This window comes from Salvelinus fontinalis, chromosome 11, assembly GCF_029448725.1.
Source record: "Salvelinus fontinalis isolate EN_2023a chromosome 11, ASM2944872v1, whole genome shotgun sequence".
Classification (NCBI taxonomy): domain Eukaryota; kingdom Metazoa; phylum Chordata; class Actinopteri; order Salmoniformes; family Salmonidae; genus Salvelinus; species Salvelinus fontinalis.
Window position 1 is genome coordinate 39,076,652 of NC_074675.1, and position 18,803 is coordinate 39,095,454.

The window sequence follows — 18,803 nt, forward strand, 5'->3', positions numbered from 1 at the left end:
ACGGAGTAAGGGACAGGAAAAGAAGGAGCAATGGACATGGGACGATATATTGGACGGAAAGGGTTGCTACACATGGGAGGAGATCCTGGCTGGTAGGGATCGCCTCCCATGGGAACAGCTGGAGGCACTGAGGAGAGCAGAGGCTACCGGAGAGAGGAACCGGAGCTATGAGGGAACGCGTCTGGCACGGAAGCCCAAAAAGCCCGTAAGTGACACCCAAAAATTTCTTGGGGGGGGTCTAAGAGGTAGTGGGCCAAGGGCAGGTAGGAGACCTGCGCCCACTTCCCAGGCTTACCGTGGAGAGCGGGAGTACGGGCAGGCGCCGTGTTACGCAGTAGAGCGCACGGTGTCTCCTGTACGAGTGCATAGCCCAGTGCGGGTTATTCCACCTCCCCGCACTGGTAGGGCTAGATTGGGTATTGAGCCAGGTGTCATGAGGCCGGCTCAACGCGTCTGGTCTCCAGTGCGTCTCCTCGGGCCGGCATACATGGCACCGGCCTTACGCATGGTTTCCCCGGTTCGCCTACATAGGCCGGTGCGGGTTATTCCACCTCCCCGCACTGGTCGGGCGACCGGGAGCATTCAACCAGGTAAGGTTGGGCAGGCTCAATGCTCAAGAGAGCCAGTACGCCTCCACGGTCCGGTATTTCCGGCGCCACCTCCCCGCCCCAGCCTAGTACCTACAGTGCCTACACTACGCACTAGGCTATCAGTGCGTCTCCTGAGCCCAGTTCCTCCTCCACGCACTCTCCCTGTAGTGCGTGTATCTAGCCCGGTGCCTCCAGTTCCGGCACCACGCACAAAGCCTCCTGTGCGTCTCCAGAGCCCTGAACACACTGTATATTCTCCCCCTACTAATCCTGATGTGCTTGTCCTCAGCCCGGTGTCACCAGTGCCGGTACCTCGCATCAGGTATAGAGTGGGCTTTGAGAATACAGTGTGCCCTGTCCCTGCTCCCCGCACTAGTAGGAAGGTGCTTATCCTTAGCACGGTGCCTCCAGTTCCGGCACCACGCACCAGGTCTACAGTGCGCCGTATCCGGCCAGAGCCATCCGTCTCCCCAGCGCCATCTGAGCCATCCGTCTCCCCAGCGCCGTCTGAGCCGTCCGTCTCCCCAGCGCCGTCTGAGCCGTCCGTCTCCCCAGCGCCGTCTGAGCCGTCCGTCTGCCATGAGCCTACAGAGCCGTCTGAGCCGTCCGTCTGCCATGAGCCTACAGAGCCGTCCGCCAGACAGGAGCCGCTCGAGCCGTCCGCCAGACAGGATCTGCCAGAGCCGCCAGAGAGCCATGAGCGTCGAGAGCCGTCAGAGAGCCATGAGCGTCGAGAGCCGTCAGCCCGCCATGAGCGTCGAGAGCCGTCAGCCCGCCATGAGCGTCGAGAGCCGTCAGCCCGCCATGAGCGTCGAGAGCCGTCAGCCCGCCATGAGCGTCGAGAGCCGTCAGCCCGCCATGAGCGTCGAGAGCCGTCAGCCCGCCATGAGCGGCGAGAGCCGTCAGCCCGCCATGAGCGGCGAGAGCCGTCAGCCCGCCATGAGCGGCGAGAGCCGTCAGCCCGCCATGAGCGGCGAGAGCCGTCAGCCCGCCATGAGCGGCGAGAGCCGTCAGCCCGCCATGAGCGTCGAGAGCCGTCAGCCCGCCATGAGCGTCGAGAGCCGTCAGCCCGCCATGAGCGTCGAGAGCCGTCAGCCCGCCATGAGCGTCGAGAGCCGTCAGCCCGCCATGAGCGTCGAGAGCCGTCAGCCCGCCATGAGCGTCGAGAGCCGTCAGCCCGCCATGAGCGTCGAGAGCCGTCAGCCCGCCATGAGCGTCGAGAGCCGTCAGCCCGCCATGAGCGTCGAGAGCCGTCAGCCCGCCATGAGCGTCGAGAGCCGTCAGCCCGCCATGAGCGTCGAGAGCCGTCAGCCTGCATAGACCTGCCAGAGTCCCTCAGCCAGGATCTGCCAGAGTATATCAGCCGGGACCTGCCCCTTGTCCCGGTGTTGCCCCTTGTCCCGGTGTTGCCCCTTGTCCCGGTGCTGCCCCTTGTCCCGGTGCTGCCCCTTGTCCCGGTGCTGCCCCTTGTCCCGGTGCTGCCCCTTGTCCCGGTGCTGCCCCTTCTCCTGGTGCTGGCCGTTTATTTAGGGGATGTGAGTTTTAGGGTGGTCATTGGGAGGGGAAGACAGAAGCGGGGAGTGACTATGGTGGTGTGGGGACTGCGTCCAGAGCCGGAGCCACCACCGTGGTCAACTGCCCACCCAGACCCTCCCCTGGACTTTGTGCTGGTGCGCCCGGCGTTCGCACCTTGAGGGGGGGGTTCTGTAACGGTCCTGACCTGTTTTATGTTGTTTTTTGTATGTGTTTAGGTCAGGGCATGTGTTTTGGGTGGGCAGTCTATGTTATCTGTTTCTATGTTGGTTTTGGTTGCCTGGTATGGCTCTTAATTAGAGGCAGGTGTTTTGCGTTCTCCTCTAATTAAGAGTCATATTTAGGTAGGGTGTTCTCACTGTTTGTTTGTGGGTGATTGTCTCCTGTCTGTGTCGATGTTACACCATACGGGATTGTTTCGGTTTGTTCGTGCGTTTTTGTAGTAAGTACTTGTTCGTTCGTTCTGCGTGTGTTATGTCAGTTCGTCGTACTAAGTCTGTCTATTTTCGTTTTGTTATTTTGTTAGTTTATTCAAGTATAGTTTGTTTCGTTTTGTCTTATAAATAAAATTCATCATGTATTCACAACCCGCTGCGCCTTGGCTCGATCACTACTCCTCTTCTTCTTATGAAGAGAGAGAGGAACGCCGTTACAGAATCACCCACCATACCAGAGCCAAGCAGCGGAGTAAACGGAGTAAGGGACAGGAAAAGAAGGAGCAATGGACATGGGACGATATATTGGACGGAAAGGGTTGCTACACATGGGAGGAGATCCTGGCTGGTAGGGATCGCCTCCCATGGGAACAGCTGGAGGCACTGAGGAGAGCAGAGGCTACCGGAGAGAGGAACCGGAGCTATGAGGGAACGCGTCTGGCACGGAAGCCCAAAAAGCCCGTAAGTGACACCCAAAAATTTCTTGGGGGGGGTCTAAGAGGTAGTGGGCCAAGGGCAGGTAGGAGACCTGCGCCCACTTCCCAGGCTTACCGTGGAGAGCGGGAGTACGGGCAGGCGCCGTGTTACGCAGTAGAGCGCACGGTGTCTCCTGTACGAGTGCATAGCCCAGTGCGGGTTATTCCACCTCCCCGCACTGGTAGGGCTAGATTGGGTATTGAGCCAGGTGTCATGAGGCCGGCTCAACGCGTCTGGTCTCCAGTGCGTCTCCTCGGGCCGGCATACATGGCACCGGCCTTACGCATGGTTTCCCCGGTTCGCCTACATAGGCCGGTGCGGGTTATTCCACCTCCCCGCACTGGTCGGGCGACCGGGAGCATTCAACCAGGTAAGGTTGGGCAGGCTCAATGCTCAAGAGAGCCAGTACGCCTCCACGGTCCGGTATTTCCGGCGCCACCTCCCCGCCCCAGCCTAGTACCTACAGTGCCTACACTACGCACTAGGCTATCAGTGCGTCTCCTGAGCCCAGTTCCTCCTCCACGCACTCTCCCTGTAGTGCGTGTATCTAGCCCGGTGCCTCCAGTTCCGGCACCACGCACAAAGCCTCCTGTGCGTCTCCAGAGCCCTGAACACACTGTATATTCTCCCCCTACTAATCCTGATGTGCTTGTCCTCAGCCCGGTGTCACCAGTGCCGGTACCTCGCATCAGGTATAGAGTGGGCTTTGAGAATACAGTGTGCCCTGTCCCTGCTCCCCGCACTAGTAGGAAGGTGCTTATCCTTAGCACGGTGCCTCCAGTTCCGGCACCACGCACCAGGTCTACAGTGCGCCGTATCCGGCCAGAGCCATCCGTCTCCCCAGCGCCATCTGAGCCATCCGTCTCCCCAGCGCCGTCTGAGCCGTCCGTCTCCCCAGCGCCGTCTGAGCCGTCCGTCTCCCCAGCGCCGTCTGAGCCGTCCGTCTGCCATGAGCCTACAGAGCCGTCTGAGCCGTCCGTCTGCCATGAGCCTACAGAGCCGTCCGCCAGACAGGAGCCGCTCGAGCCGTCCGCCAGACAGGATCTGCCAGAGCCGCCAGAGAGCCATGAGCGTCGAGAGCCGTCAGAGAGCCATGAGCGTCGAGAGCCGTCAGCCCGCCATGAGCGTCGAGAGCCGTCAGCCCGCCATGAGCGTCGAGAGCCGTCAGCCCGCCATGAGCGTCGAGAGCCGTCAGCCCGCCATGAGCGTCGAGAGCCGTCAGCCCGCCATGAGCGTCGAGAGCCGTCAGCCCGCCATGAGCGGCGAGAGCCGTCAGCCCGCCATGAGCGGCGAGAGCCGTCAGCCCGCCATGAGCGGCGAGAGCCGTCAGCCCGCCATGAGCGGCGAGAGCCGTCAGCCCGCCATGAGCGGCGAGAGCCGTCAGCCCGCCATGAGCGGCGAGAGCCGTCAGCCCGCCATGAGCGGCGAGAGCCGTCAGCCCGCCATGAGCGTCGAGAGCCGTCAGCCCGCCATGAGCGTCGAGAGCCGTCAGCCCGCCATGAGCGTCGAGAGCCGTCAGCCCGCCATGAGCGTCGAGAGCCGTCAGCCCGCCATGAGCGTCGAGAGCCGTCAGCCCGCCATGAGCGTCGAGAGCCGTCAGCCCGCCATGAGCGTCGAGAGCCGTCAGCCCGCCATGAGCGTCGAGAGCCGTCAGCCCGCCATGAGCGTCGAGAGCCGTCAGCCCGCCATGAGCGTCGAGAGCCGTCAGCCTGCATAGACCTGCCAGAGTCCCTCAGCCAGGATCTGCCAGAGTATATCAGCCGGGACCTGCCCCTTGTCCCGGTGTTGCCCCTTGTCCCGGTGTTGCCCCTTGTCCCGGTGCTGCCCCTTGTCCCGGTGCTGCCCCTTGTCCCGGTGCTGCCCCTTGTCCCGGTGCTGCCCCTTGTCCCGGTGCTGCCCCTTCTCCTGGTGCTGGCCGTTTATTTAGGGGATGTGAGTTTTAGGGTGGTCATTGGGAGGGGAAGACAGAAGCGGGGAGTGACTATGGTGGTGTGGGGACTGCGTCCAGAGCCGGAGCCACCACCGTGGTCAACTGCCCACCCAGACCCTCCCCTGGACTTTGTGCTGGTGCGCCCGGCGTTCGCACCTTGAGGGGGGGGTTCTGTAACGGTCCTGACCTGTTTTATGTTGTTTTTTGTATGTGTTTAGGTCAGGGCATGTGTTTTGGGTGGGCAGTCTATGTTATCTGTTTCTATGTTGGTTTTGGTTGCCTGGTATGGCTCTTAATTAGAGGCAGGTGTTTTGCGTTCTCCTCTAATTAAGAGTCATATTTAGGTAGGGTGTTCTCACTGTTTGTTTGTGGGTGATTGTCTCCTGTCTGTGTCGATGTTACACCATACGGGATTGTTTCGGTTTGTTCGTGCGTTTTTGTAGTAAGTACTTGTTCGTTCGTTCTGCGTGTGTTATGTCAGTTCGTCGTACTAAGTCTGTCTATTTTCGTTTTGTTATTTTGTTAGTTTATTCAAGTATAGTTTGTTTCGTTTTGTCTTATAAATAAAATTCATCATGTATTCACAACCCGCTGCGCCTTGGCTCGATCACTACTCCTCTTCTTCTTATGAAGAGAGAGAGGAACGCCGTTACATTAACAGAGTCAGGTCCTACTGGAAGATGTTGGCATGGCTACAGGGTGATTTGATTTCCATCATCAGACTTTTTAGGGGGGGGGGGGGGGAAACGTGATTCACTCCTTGGTAAACACATGCACTCATTCCATCCATCCAACTCAGTTTCAAATAACCTTACTCCAAGTGCTGTAGTTAAAACAAACAGACATGAGGTGGAACCCACACGGTTGTTTGCTTCAGGAAGGGACAAGTGTGCAGTTGTCATCTAAAATCATTTACAGTATGAGCTCCCATTAAATAACACATAAAATGATCACACTCTAGATCAGTGGTTCCCAAATCTGGGGTCGGAACCCCATGTGGGGTCACCAAAAGTTGAAATGGGGTCCCCTGAGAAAATCTGTAATCTCTTCAAATGGTTATAGAATACAACTTCCTTAGTTTCAGTGACTATTAGGATGCACATTCATGTTGTTATGTGTTGCGAACACCCAGCGGTAACTCGGGAATATCATTTTTCAAAGTGGGATCTCCTCCTCTCATTTTCTAGTGTCAATTTGCAGTCATGTTCTGTTAAAGTTTGGGAAGTGCTCCCATGGACTCAATGAACTCTTGAGGCTGTAGTAATAGCATACATACCACACACAAAACACACACACACACATTCATGATTAAAGACTCATTGTGTAATTGTAACAACATACAAGAACTCAAGTCCTTTTGTTCACCTGACCTAGAATTCCTCAAACAAATGCAGACCGTATGATCTCCCAAGAGAACTCCTCGGTTATCGTCATAGCCATGTACAGTTGAAGTCAGAAGTTTACATACACTTAGGTTGGAGTCATTAAAACTCAGTTTTTCAACCACTCCACAAATTTCTTGCTAACAAACTATAGTTTTGGAAAGTCGGTTAGGACATCTACTTTGTGTATGACAAGTAATTTTTCCAAAAATTGTTTACAGACAGATTATTTCACTGTATCACAATTCCAGTGGGTGAGAAGTTTACATACACTGAGTTGACTGTGCCTTTAAACAACTTGGAAAATTCCAGAAAATGATGTTACGGCTTTAGAAGCTTCTGATAGGCTAATTGACATAATTTGAGTCAATTGGAGGTGTACCTGTGGAAGCATTTCATGACCTACCTTCAAACTCAGTACCCCTTTGCTTGACATCATGGGGAAATCAAAAGAAATCAGCCAAGACCTCAAAAACAAAAAACTGTAGACCTCCACAAGTCTGGTTCATCCTTGGGAGCAATTTCCAAACGCCTGAAGGTACCACATTCATCTGTACAAACAATAGTACGCAAGTATAAACACCATGGGACCATGCAGCCGTCATACCGCTCAGGAAGGAGACGCATTCTGTCTCCTAGAGATGAACGTACTTTGGTGCGAAAAGTGCAAATCAATCCCAAAACAGCAGCAAAGGACCTTGTGAAGATGCTGGAGGAAACAGGTACAAAAGCATCTATATCCACAGTAAAAAGAGTCCTATACCGACAAAACCTGAGAGGCTGCTCAGCATGGCAGAAGCCACTGCTACAAAACCGCCATTAAAAAGCCAGACTACGGTTTGCAACTGCACATGGGGACAAAGATCGTACTTTCTGGAGAAATTTCCTCTGGTCTGATGAAACAAAAATAGAACTGTTTGGCCATAATGTCCATCGTTATGTTTGGAGGAAAAAGGGGGAGGCTTGCAAGCTGAAGAACACCAATCAAACCGTGAAGCACGAGGGTGGCAGCATCATGTTGTGGGGGTGATTTGCTGCAGGAGGGACTGATGCACTTCACAAAAAAGATGGCATCGTGAGAAAGGAAAATTATGTGGATATATTTTCTGACATCAGTCAGGAAGTTAAAGCTTGGTCGCAAATGGGTCTTCCAAATGGACAATGACCCCAAGCATACTTCTAAAGTTGTTGAAAAATGGCTTAAGGACAACAAAGTCAAGGTATTGGAGTGGCAATCACAAAGCCCTGACCTCAATCCCATAGAACATTTGTTGGCAGAACTGAAAAAGCATGTGCGATCAAGGAGGCCTACAAACCTGACTCAGTTACACCAGCTCTGTCAGGAGGAATGGGACAAAATTCACCCAATTTATTGTGGAAAGCTTGTGGAAGGCTACCCGAAACGTTTGACTCAAGTTAAACAATTTAAAGGCAATGCTACCAAATACTATTTGAGTATATGTAAACTTCTGACCCACTGGGAATGTGATGAAAGAATTAAAAGCTGAAATAAATCATTCTCTCTACTATTATTCTGACATTTCACATTTTAAAATAAAGTGGTGTTCCTAACTGACCTAAAACAGGGAATTTTTACTTGGATTAAATGTCAGGAATTGTGAAAAACGGAGTTTAAATGTTTTTGGCTAAGGGGTATGTAAACTTCCAACTTCAACTGTATATCCCCCCCGCAAGCGGATACCAAGACAGCCATCAAGAAACTTCCCTGGACTTTATGCAAACTGGAAACCATATATCATGAGGCTGCATGTATTGTAATCAAATTTGACCATGATTCTATCTTGTTGCTCCCCTCCAATAGGCAGAAACTAAAAACAGGAAGCGCCCATGCTTAGGTCTATCCAAAGCTGGTCTGACAAATCAGATTCCACGATTCACGATTGTTGTTTTGATCGCGTGGACTGGGATATGTTCCGGATAGCCTCAGACAATAACATTGACGTGTACGCTGACTCGGTGAGCGGGTTTATAAGGAAGTGTATAGGAGATGATGTACTCACAGAGACTATTAAAACCTACCCTAACCAGAAACCGGGGATTGATGGCAGCATTCGCGCAAAACTGAAAGCACCTACCAACGCATTTAATCATGGCAAGGCAACTGGAAACATGACCGAATACAAACAGTGTAGTTATTCCCTCCGTAAGGTAATCAAACAAGCAAAGTGTCAGTATAGAGACAAAGTGGAGTCGCAATTCAACGGCTCAAACACTAGACATATGTGGCAGGGTCTACTGACAATCAAGGACGTCTTGCTCCCAGACAAATGAAACAACTTCTTTGTGCGCTTTGAGGACAATATAGTGCCACCGACACGGCCCGCTACCAAAGACTGTAAGCTCTTCTTCTCCATGGCCGACGTGAGTAAAACATTTAAATGTTTTAACCCTCGCAAGGCTACCGGCCCAGACGGCATCCCTAGCGGCGTCCTCAGAGCATGCGCAGACCGGCTGGTGTGTTAACGGACATATTCAATCAATCCCTATCCCAGTCTGCTGTCCTCACATGCTTTAAGATGGCCACCATTGTTCCTGTTCCCAAGAAAGCTAAGGTAACTGAACTAAATGACTATTGCACCGCCGCACTCACTTCTGTCATCCTGTAGTGCTTTGAGAGACTAAAGGATCATATCACCTCCACCCTACCTGTTACCCTAGACCCAGTCCAATTTGCTTACCACCCCAATATGTCCACAGACAATGCAATCGCCATCACCCTGCCCTATCCCATCTGGACAAGAGGAATACCTATGTAAGAATGCTGTTCATTGACTACAGCTCAGCATTCAACACCATAGTACCCTCCAAACTCATCATTAAGCTTGAGACCCTGGGTCCCGGCCCCGCCCTGTGCAACTGTGTCCTGGACTTCCTGACGGGCCGCCCCCAAGTGCTGAAGGTAGGAAACATCTCCACTCCGCTGATCCTCAACACTGGGGCCCCACAAGGGTGCGTTCTCAGCCCTCTCCTGTACTCCCTGTTCACCCATGACTGTGTGGCCATGCACGCCTCCAACTCAAGTTTGCAGACGACACAACATGGAGGAGGTGAGGGCCCTCGGAGTGTGGTGTCAGGAAAATAACCTCTGACTCAATGTCAGCAAAACAAAAGAGATGATTGTGGACTTCAGGAAACAACAGAGGGAGCACCCCCTATCCACATCGACGAGACAGCAGTGGAGAAGGTGGAAAGTTCCTCGGTGTACATATCAACGACAAACTGAAATGGTCCACGCACACAGACACTGTGGTAAAGAAGGCGCAACAGCGCCTCTTCAACCTCAGGAGGCTGAAGAAATTTGGCTTGTCACCCAAAACACTGACTAACTTTTACAGATCCATAATCGATAGCATCCTGTCGGGCTGTATCGCAGCCTGGTACTGCAACTGCTCCGCCCTCAACTGCAAGGCTCTCCAGAGGGTGGTGCGGTCTGCACAACGCATCACCGGGGGCAAACTACCTGCCCTCCAGAACACCTACAACACCCGATGTCACAGGAAGGCAAAAAAGATCATCAAGGACAATAACCACCCGAGCCACTACCTGTTCACCCCGCTTCCATCCAGAAGGCGAGGTCAGTACAGGTGCATCAAAGCTGGGACCGGGAGAATGAACAACAGCTTATATCTCCAGGCCATCAGATTGTTATACAGCCACCACTAGCACAGAGAGGTGGCTGCATACCTACCGACTTGATATCATTGGCCACCTTAATAAATGGAAGACTAGTCACTTTAATAATGCCACTTTAAGAATGTTTACATATCTCACATTACTCATCTCATATGTATATAATGTACCCTTCACTATATATTCTTTACCATGTATTGCATCTTAGTCGCTCTGTCACTGCTCATCCGTATATTTTATACTTATATATTCTTATCCCATTCCTTTACTAGATTGTGTGTATTAGGTTTTGTTGTGGAATTGTTAGATATTAGGTTTTTGTTGTGGAATTGTTAGATATTACCTGTTAGATACTGCTGCACTGTCGGATCTAGAAGCAGAAGCATTTAGCCACACTCGCAACAACATCTGCTAATCATGTATATGTGACCAATAACATTTTATTTTATTTGACACACACCAGGGATGCAAACCGGTTGGGGGCCCAAAAAGGTGGCACTTTTTTTTTTGAAACATGCAAAAAAAAGAACATCACTGCTAAGAGGAAATGCAGGTTTTAACTAATTTAACAATACATATTGGGCCTCCCGAGTGGCGTGGGGATTGATGGCACTTCATCGCAGTGCTAGCTGTGCCACTAGAAATCCTGGTTTGAAGCCAGGCTCTGTCATAGCCGGACGCGACCGGGAGACTCAAGGGGCGGCACACTCGACCTCCGCCTCTCCCGAGTCCGTTCGGAAGTTGCAGCGATGGGACAAGACTGTAACTACCAATTGGATAAGACGAAATTGGGGAGAAAAAGGGGTAAAAACATTATGATCTACAAGATTAGTCTATGTTTAAAATAAAAAGTGCAATCCAATGTTATTTGTTGCCTAGACTTTACTGTAAATGACACTCAAGTATTGAGGGACAAAAAACGATACACTAATATTGCAGTTAGCCATAACAGCCTTTATAATAGAATGCTTGTGACCACAACATCTTAAAGTAGAAATAGAATGAAACAAACTGCCATTCTATTTTTTCTCTATTATAGTGGCCACTATAGTAGACATCGATCAAGCGCACAAGGCTACTGTACATGTGTGCAAAAATAACATTCACTGAGTAAAAAAATGTAATAATCCCTCCTCACAGTTACTGTCAAATTCAACACAATAAAAGCGATATCTTTGGGCCACACTGCACATTATTACATTGTACACTTTCTGCCTGTTCTACAATGTGCCAGCAGAGCATGAGACCCTTTGTTGGCATAATTGATCTCTTTCAGGCAGAGAGTACACCTGGCATACCCCTTTTTATCCACTGTATTGAGAGGAAAAGTGTGTGGTGTTCTTTTCTCCTCTATAGTGGCATCTAAGCCTGAGCCAGGCCCAGCTCCAGCTACACTTGATGCTCGAATCCACTTGCTTAACAAGCAACGTCTCATTTTCACCTAATTCTCTCATTCTGAAAATTAACCACATACTGTAGAGGGAAAACATTGGTTCACAGATAACTAGCTAATGAAATAACTACTAACTAGTTAACATTTCACATAGATTGCCAGGGTCCAGTAAGCAACTAACACGTTATAACTTAAGGAATGGCAAGCAGTCGTATACCAGTTAATATTATAGCGAATTGGTGAGGTTACTAATGTTAGCTCATCTGATGTTGTAACGTTAGCTAGCTAACGTTAGCTGTCTGACTTTGTTAGCCAGCAAATAGTCACACCATAAACTCAATAATTTGATCAGTTAAGTTGGCTAATGTTGTTCAACATTTCTCTGGCTAGCTAACAGAGAATTCGATCCAGCGAGCAAGATACTTAACAATGCTAACAATACTTGTTCCACCACACTTTCTCCCTCACCTCAAACTTTCTAAATGCCAGATGTTTTTCGGTTACAGCTCATGAAGTCGGCTTCATCACTTTCTCACCCCTGTCTCAGTGGTCAGGCTTCTCACCTACCTCTTCGTTATCGTTCAGGGGACGCACTGCTGGAACTGGCAAACTGCCTTTTCACTCCCAGCTGTCTTTCCAGAGCATGTGCTGATGCTGTAACTAGAAAACTGGTTGTCTCTTCTCTCTTCAGTCGCATGCTTTTTTAATTTTTACCTTCTATCTAAACTAGGCAAGCCAGTTAAGAACAAAATCTTATTTACAATGACGGCATACCCTGGCCAAACCTGGACGATGCTGGGCCAATTGTGCACCGCCCTATGGGACTCCCAATCACGGCCGGATGTGATACAGCCTGGATTCGAACCAATGCATGTTGCATTCTGTTGTTATGTGAACGATTGGCTGAGCCTTGGATACAGCCAGTATTGCGCATCACTCGTTCGTTACAGCCAGTAGTGATCCCCCCCACTTTTCTCATCGGATCTACACAAATCACCTATTTTGGATTCAAAATGGGGAATTTCGCTGAAAAGTGACTAGTTTGCATCTCACACACGAGCCTGCCAGGAAACAAATCCCCACAATTACCATGGAGTTAGTTGACCAAACATTTTTAGGCCTAAATAAATGCACAGACGAAACGATTCATTGCTTCCAAACCGCACCGTAGTCCAAGGATCAATCTGTACTTTTGGGTACTCCACACTCCCTCTCATTCTATCTCTCTCTTTCATTAATTCTCTCTATCCTAGTTTCTTTCCTCTCTTCTCAATAAGAGGGGGACTCATCGTTCTGGGATGGAGCGAGACAGTGAAAAAAGAGGGAGAGAGAGAGATGGGGGGGGAAAGAAGCGAAAGAAAGAGACAGTGAGAGGAAAGAAAGAGAGATAGAGAGAGAGAGCGAGAGAGCGAGAGAGAGAGAGGAGAAAGACAGGAGAGTGTAAGTTAGAGAGGGACCCCATGGCAGAAACACCCGAACAAAAGGGTCATTTATTGGAGGAAGAAAAAGGGGGGAGGCAGAATAGACTGGAGGGATTAAGGGAGGAGGGGACACTGTACAGAGGCATTTGATTTGGGAGCAGTTTGCGGTAGTGAAACACTGGCCCCCTCTCAACATTCCCAGCCAACGTGTAACATTCTGCCCCACTCTGCCTCGCTGACGCGACCATGCTAACACGCACAGCCAGAGATTTCCCCAAAATACCCACTGTGGAGGCTAGCTAACGGTGGTAACGTTCTCCATAAAGGCCCACTGTTTGAAAGCTAGCTAGCCTAGCGCGACTCAGCACTTCACTACCCAATCTGGTTTATAAATCCCCACTGAGGATTTAACTGGGGTCTATTTAAATAGCAGACAGACTTCTCTAATGAGCCAATTCTGGCTAAGTCAGGGAAGAGAATGGCTTTGCTCAGAGAACGTTTGTCTCCTCCTCAGAGAACATGTTTGTCAGAAATTGAGCTAAGTGCAAGGCTAGGATAGGAGTTATAAGCTACATGTCAGCTGGTGATATTGAGTCCAACTATTTACTTTTTCCAAATTTCTATTTTGAAGCCATTTCCTGCTAATAAACTTGCATAAATATGTACTAAGATAAAAAAACATATGTACTTAGCTAAAGATAGCATTCTCACCATATCTCTTCTAATTTAGGCGTAAATAGACCGTAACAAAGACCTGATTGGTGTGTGTGTGTGTGCTTGTGGTGACTGCTGGGTAATCCAGCACCAGGTGGGCATATAAGCATATATGGACAATCTAAAATGCCACCGTTTCATCTGAAACAGTAGCAGCAGGAGTAGCAGACAGTAGCAGCAGGAGACAGGAATGGAGGGGGAAGAGAGAGCGAGATAGAGTGAGAGAAAGAGAGGGGTGGCATAGGAAGAGAAGCAGGAGAGAAACCAAAGCTGTACACAAAACATCACAGAGAGAGGACATTTAGACTTCCCCCCCAAATATGGCAAAAGCAGTAGAAATGAACTCACCTGTACCGTCTTTGTTTCCGTTCGGATGCGTCCGCAGCTCTTCTGACTTGTAGAAGTCAATGCTGGCATAGGTGTTGAGGTTGGAGTCTCCACTGCCCCCGATACCCGCCCCGGACACCCCCACCCCCCCATTCAGTACGGACGAGTAGAGGCGAGGGGGGATAGCCTGTACGGTTGAGGACCCGTCTAAGGCTGAATGAAGGCTCTCTTTGTTGGCCAAGTCCAAGTCTATATAGTTAAGGCCTTGCTCCATGGACAAAGCCTGGGCAGCGGGTAGGCCAGGCCCAGGGTGGAGGAACTGCGAGGGGAGATGCTCGGCCGACACTCCATTCCCCCACAGCATGCCCTCAAACCCAAGCCGGCGAACCACGGCCTGGGCTTGCTCCGGGAAGAGAGAGGCAGCAGAGGAGGAGTTGGAGGAGGGGGGAGGAAGAGGGGGGGGGTTGAGGAAGGTTTCGGAGCAGTGGCGCCTGCGGCCCTGGGGGTCGGCCCGGATCACTTTAGCCCTGTGGTCCGGGTTGGGCCCAGGTTTAGGCAAGGGGAAGTCCAGGCCCAGGGTGACGACAGGGACTGGGGGATCGGGCCTGCCTGGGGAGGGGGCTTTGGGGAAGGTGTTGTTGGACGTGGAGCTGGGGACGGTGTTGTTTTTCAGGCTGAAGGCCATCTCTGTATAGTCCCCGCAGGAGGTAGGGGACTCTGATTGAGTCACCACTACATGGGTAGTCTGTCTGTTTGTCCTGGGCCCCGCTTCAGCACCCTCTGGCCCACCTTGCTGCTGAAGGGCCACCCTGTACTCGTCGCGGGCCTTGGGGGCCAGGATCATTGGAGGGGGCGTTGGTGGGGTGGGGAAGGAGGGGAAGCTCAGTGGTGTCAGGGAGAGGGGAGAGGGGGACGGTGAGGGCCGCAGGTCCATGTTGACATATTCTGAGGCGGATGGAGGGGTGAGGGGCGTGAGGGGGGTCTGGGGGGTGGAGGGGCTTCGGGAGAGGGGCAGGAACCCCCCCAGGCAAGAGGCGGGCCGGTGTGAAGGGCGCTGGCTGGAGCCGTGAGGCAGGGACATCCCATGTCTGAGTCCCCTCCCTCCCCCACCTCCTGGCCCTCCTCTGGTGCTTTTGTCACCCTTGAATTCAATGCTGACGTACTCCCCTGGGCTCTTGGGCTCCGGGGGGAGGGGGTTCTCACGGACCCTGGGGAGGGTGTTGGCTTTGGACACGTCCACAAACAGGCTGACAGGCCGGGTCCTGGGGCCCCCCTGCTGGCCCTGCTTGGGGGCTGCCCGTCTCTGCTGGAGGAGCCCCATGTCTTTAGAGTGAGCTCCCCCACCTGAGGACCCTGCTCCCTGGAGAGCCCTGTCCTCGTTCTCCCCTAGGCTCTCACTGCTGGCAGAGCTGGAGGAGTATGAGGACGAGGAGAGGGACAGGTGGCGACCTTGGACTGCACCCAAATTGGGGTCCTGACGAACCACCACCGCCCTGCCAACTCCTCTAACATCACTGCTCCCATTGGGCCTCCTGCCTCGGCCAGGACCGTCCTCAAAGTGTCCACCAGGTGGCGTGTGTTTGTAGGAGCGGGGAAGTGAGTAGTAGGAGTAGACCATCTTGGGGGCCTGCAGTGAGGGGTGGTAGTCTGTCTGAGGGGGTTGCTCGGGGGGAGGGGGGCTACTGTTGGCCGAGCGGATGCTGATGGGGGACATGTTCATGTAGTCGCTGCCCGCCCGGCTGTCGGCACTACTGCTGTCCACCCAGGTCACACCTCCCAGGCAGCCACGCTGGTCCGGAGAGCAGCTGCTGTTGGGTGACATCATCATGTAGCCGTCGCCGGAGCCAGGAGGGGGCCGGATCTGCTGAGGGGGGGACACGCTGTTGTTAGGCGTCATGGCCATGTAGTCATCCGCTGGCTTGGACTCCGAGTCGGCGACAGAGACGGAAAGCGAGTGGGTGAGGGAGACTGGAGGTTGGGTAACTCCTCCCGGTAGCATGGACATATAGCCGTTATCCCGCACTATACCTCCACTACCAACCAACTCTACAGCCACGTCCAGGTATCCCCCTCCACCGGGGCTCATCTCAGAGTCTCTTTGTGAGGAGACGCAGGTGGTGAAGGAATCCCCGCTGGTGCTGCGGGACATGATGGCGTAGTCCGCCGCGTCTTCATCCTGCTCCTCCTCCCCCCTGTGGGGTCGAGGGGCCAGGCGCTCCAGGGCCATGGGAGGCAGGGATGCCCGCTTGCTCAGCAACCGCCTCTCGGCTTCACATTCCCGGCTAGAGGAGCGCCGCAGGACCCTCCTGGTCTGGGGCTGGTGGGAAGGGGCTGAGCTGGATGCTCCAGCAGGCAGAGAGCCAGATGTTGGAGCTACAGCACCACCACGCTGGCCCATTAGGATGTAGTTAGCAGCCTCGTCGTCCAGGGATTGATAATGACCTGACCTGGCTGACCCTCCAGGCATGTTGGGGGAGGGGGCAGAGTGCTCCCCAGGGCTGGAGCCGTATTCATCCGAGGAGCCATAATCGCTGGGGGAGCCCGACACAGAGGCGTTGTGGGAGGGGAGACGGCTGTAGGCACCGGTCCCTGCTGCTCCTCCACCTCCTCCGGTTGCAGCCACCACTACTCCAAACTCAGAGCCGTGGCTGGAGCTGGAGGACAAGCTTGGAGCCGGGGAGGGGGCTGGGGTGGAGACGGAGCGCATCAGGCTCAGGGAGTTGTTCTTGGTTGGGGTGGAGGCAGAACGGGCCAACTTGGACCTGAGGATGGGCGTAGTGGAGGAGGACCCATTGGTGGTAGGACTGGAACTCTGACCTACACCTCCACACGCTCCCCCCACGCCTTCTTCTCCTTTACCCCCGTCGCTGGCTGTGCCTGACCTGGGGAAACTGTGGCGGGGGGTGGGTGATGCATTGGCGCTGTTGCCGCCAGTTCCAGACCCTCCGGGCGGCTCGGTGCGAGGCCTACGGGTGAAGCCCACCTGGCTGGGGGGAGGGTTGGGGTGGTGGCGTCGCGAGGGGACGCTGATGGGGTTGGAGGCAGTGGCTCCCCCACCTGGCCCAGAATTGGACTGTGACTTGCTGCGTTGGCGGAATTCCTCACTCAGGGCTTTCATGGCTTCCAGTAGGGTCTCATGCATGTTCTGGGCCACCACCGAGTCATCCACCTGCATGAGGCACAAGATAGTCATACTCTGTGTGTTTACAACCACATGTTCTAACTAACCTCTAATCTTAACAATTAACCCAGGGTTTCCCAATAGGCGGCCCGTGGCCCAAATTCAGCCCACGTGATTGTATTTGTACCCCCAAGTTTTCTGAGCAAAACAAACTACATATACAGTACCAGTCAAAAGTTTGGACACACCTACTCATTCAAGAGTTTTTCTTCCTTTTTTAAACTATTTTCCACATTGTAGAATAATAGTGAAGACATCAAAACTATGAAATAACACATATGGAACCATGTAGTAACCAAGTGTTAAAGAAATCAAAATATATTTTTGATTTTAGATGCTTCAAAGTAGCCACCCTTGATGACCTCTTGGCATTCTCTCAACCAGCTTCATGAGGAAAGCTTTTCCAACAGTCTTGAAGAAATACACACATATGCTGAGCACTTGTTGGCTGCTTTTCCTTCACTCTGCGGTTCAACTCATCCCAAACCATTTAAAATGGGAGGAGATCGGGTGATTTTGGAGGCCAGGTCATCTGATGCAGCACTCCATCACTTTCATTCTTGGTCAAATAGCCCTTACACAGCCTGGAGGTGTGTTTTGGTTCATTGTCCGGTTGAAAAACAAATGATAGTGGGACTAAGTGCAAATCAGATGGGATGGTGTATTTCTGCAGAACGCTACGGAAGCCATGCTGGTTAAGTGTGCCTTGAATTCTAAATAAATCACTGACAGTGTCACCAGCAAAGCACCCCCACACCATCACACCTCCTCCTCCATAATTCACGGTGGGAACCACACATGCGGAGATCATCCGCTCACCTACTCTGCGTCTTACAAAGACATGGCGGTTGGAACCAAGCATCTCAAATTTGGACTCATCAGACCAAAAGGACAGATTTCCACCGGTCTAATGTCCATTGCTAGTGTTTTTTGGCCCAGGCAAGTCTCTTCTTCTTATTGGTGTGGTTTCTTTGCAGCAATTCGACCATGAAGGCCTGAACAGTTGATGTTGTGTCTGTTACTTGAACTCTGTGAAGCATTTATTTGGGCTGCAATCTGAGGTGCAGCTAACTCTAATGAACTTGCTCTTAAGCAGAGGTAACTCTGGATCTTCCTTTCCTGAGGCGGTCCTCATGAGAGACAGTTTCATCATAGTACTTGATGGCTTTTGCGACTGCACTTGAAGAACTTTCAAAGTTCTTGACTTTTTCCACATTGACTGGCCATGTCTTAAAGTAATGATGGACTGTCGTTTCTCTTTGTTTATTTGAGCTGTTCTTGCCATAATATGGACTTGGTCTTTTACCAAATAGGGCTATCTTTTGTATACCACCCCTACCTTGTCACAGAATAACTGATTGTCTCAAACGCATTTAGGAAAAAACAAATTCCACAAATGAACTTTGAACAAGACACACCTGTTAATTTAAATGCATTACAGGTGACTACCTCATGAAGCTGGTTGAGAGAATGCCAAGATTGTGCAAAGCTGTCATCAAGGCAAAGGGAGGCTACTTTGAAGAATCTGTTGAACAGTTTTTGGTTACTACATGATTCCATATGTGTTATTTCATAGTTTTGTACCATTTTCTACAATGTAGAAAATAGTACAAATAAAGAAAATCCTGCAATGAGTAGGTGTGTCCAAAGTTGACACACCCCCCCCCCCCCCCCCGACCATCCAATCAAGGAGAAATCAGCCCACGGCTGAATGTACTGTAATTGGGGACCCCTGCTTTAACCTAACATCAACCAAACCCTTAACAAGTT

General features: G+C 51.9%; 1 protein-coding gene across 1 annotated transcript in view; it reads right to left on the reverse strand.

The window, feature by feature from the left end:
- The window catches only part of si:ch73-335l21.1 (insulin receptor substrate 1-B), a 91,821-nt gene that overhangs the window by 33,859 nt on the left and 39,159 nt on the right, over positions 1–18,803 (reverse strand). Inside the window, exon 3 of the mRNA XM_055938681.1 lies at positions 13,874–17,021. Coding sequence (XP_055794656.1) covers positions 13,874–17,021 — 3,148 coding nt within the window. The remainder of the gene's footprint in view (positions 1–13,873; positions 17,022–18,803) is intronic.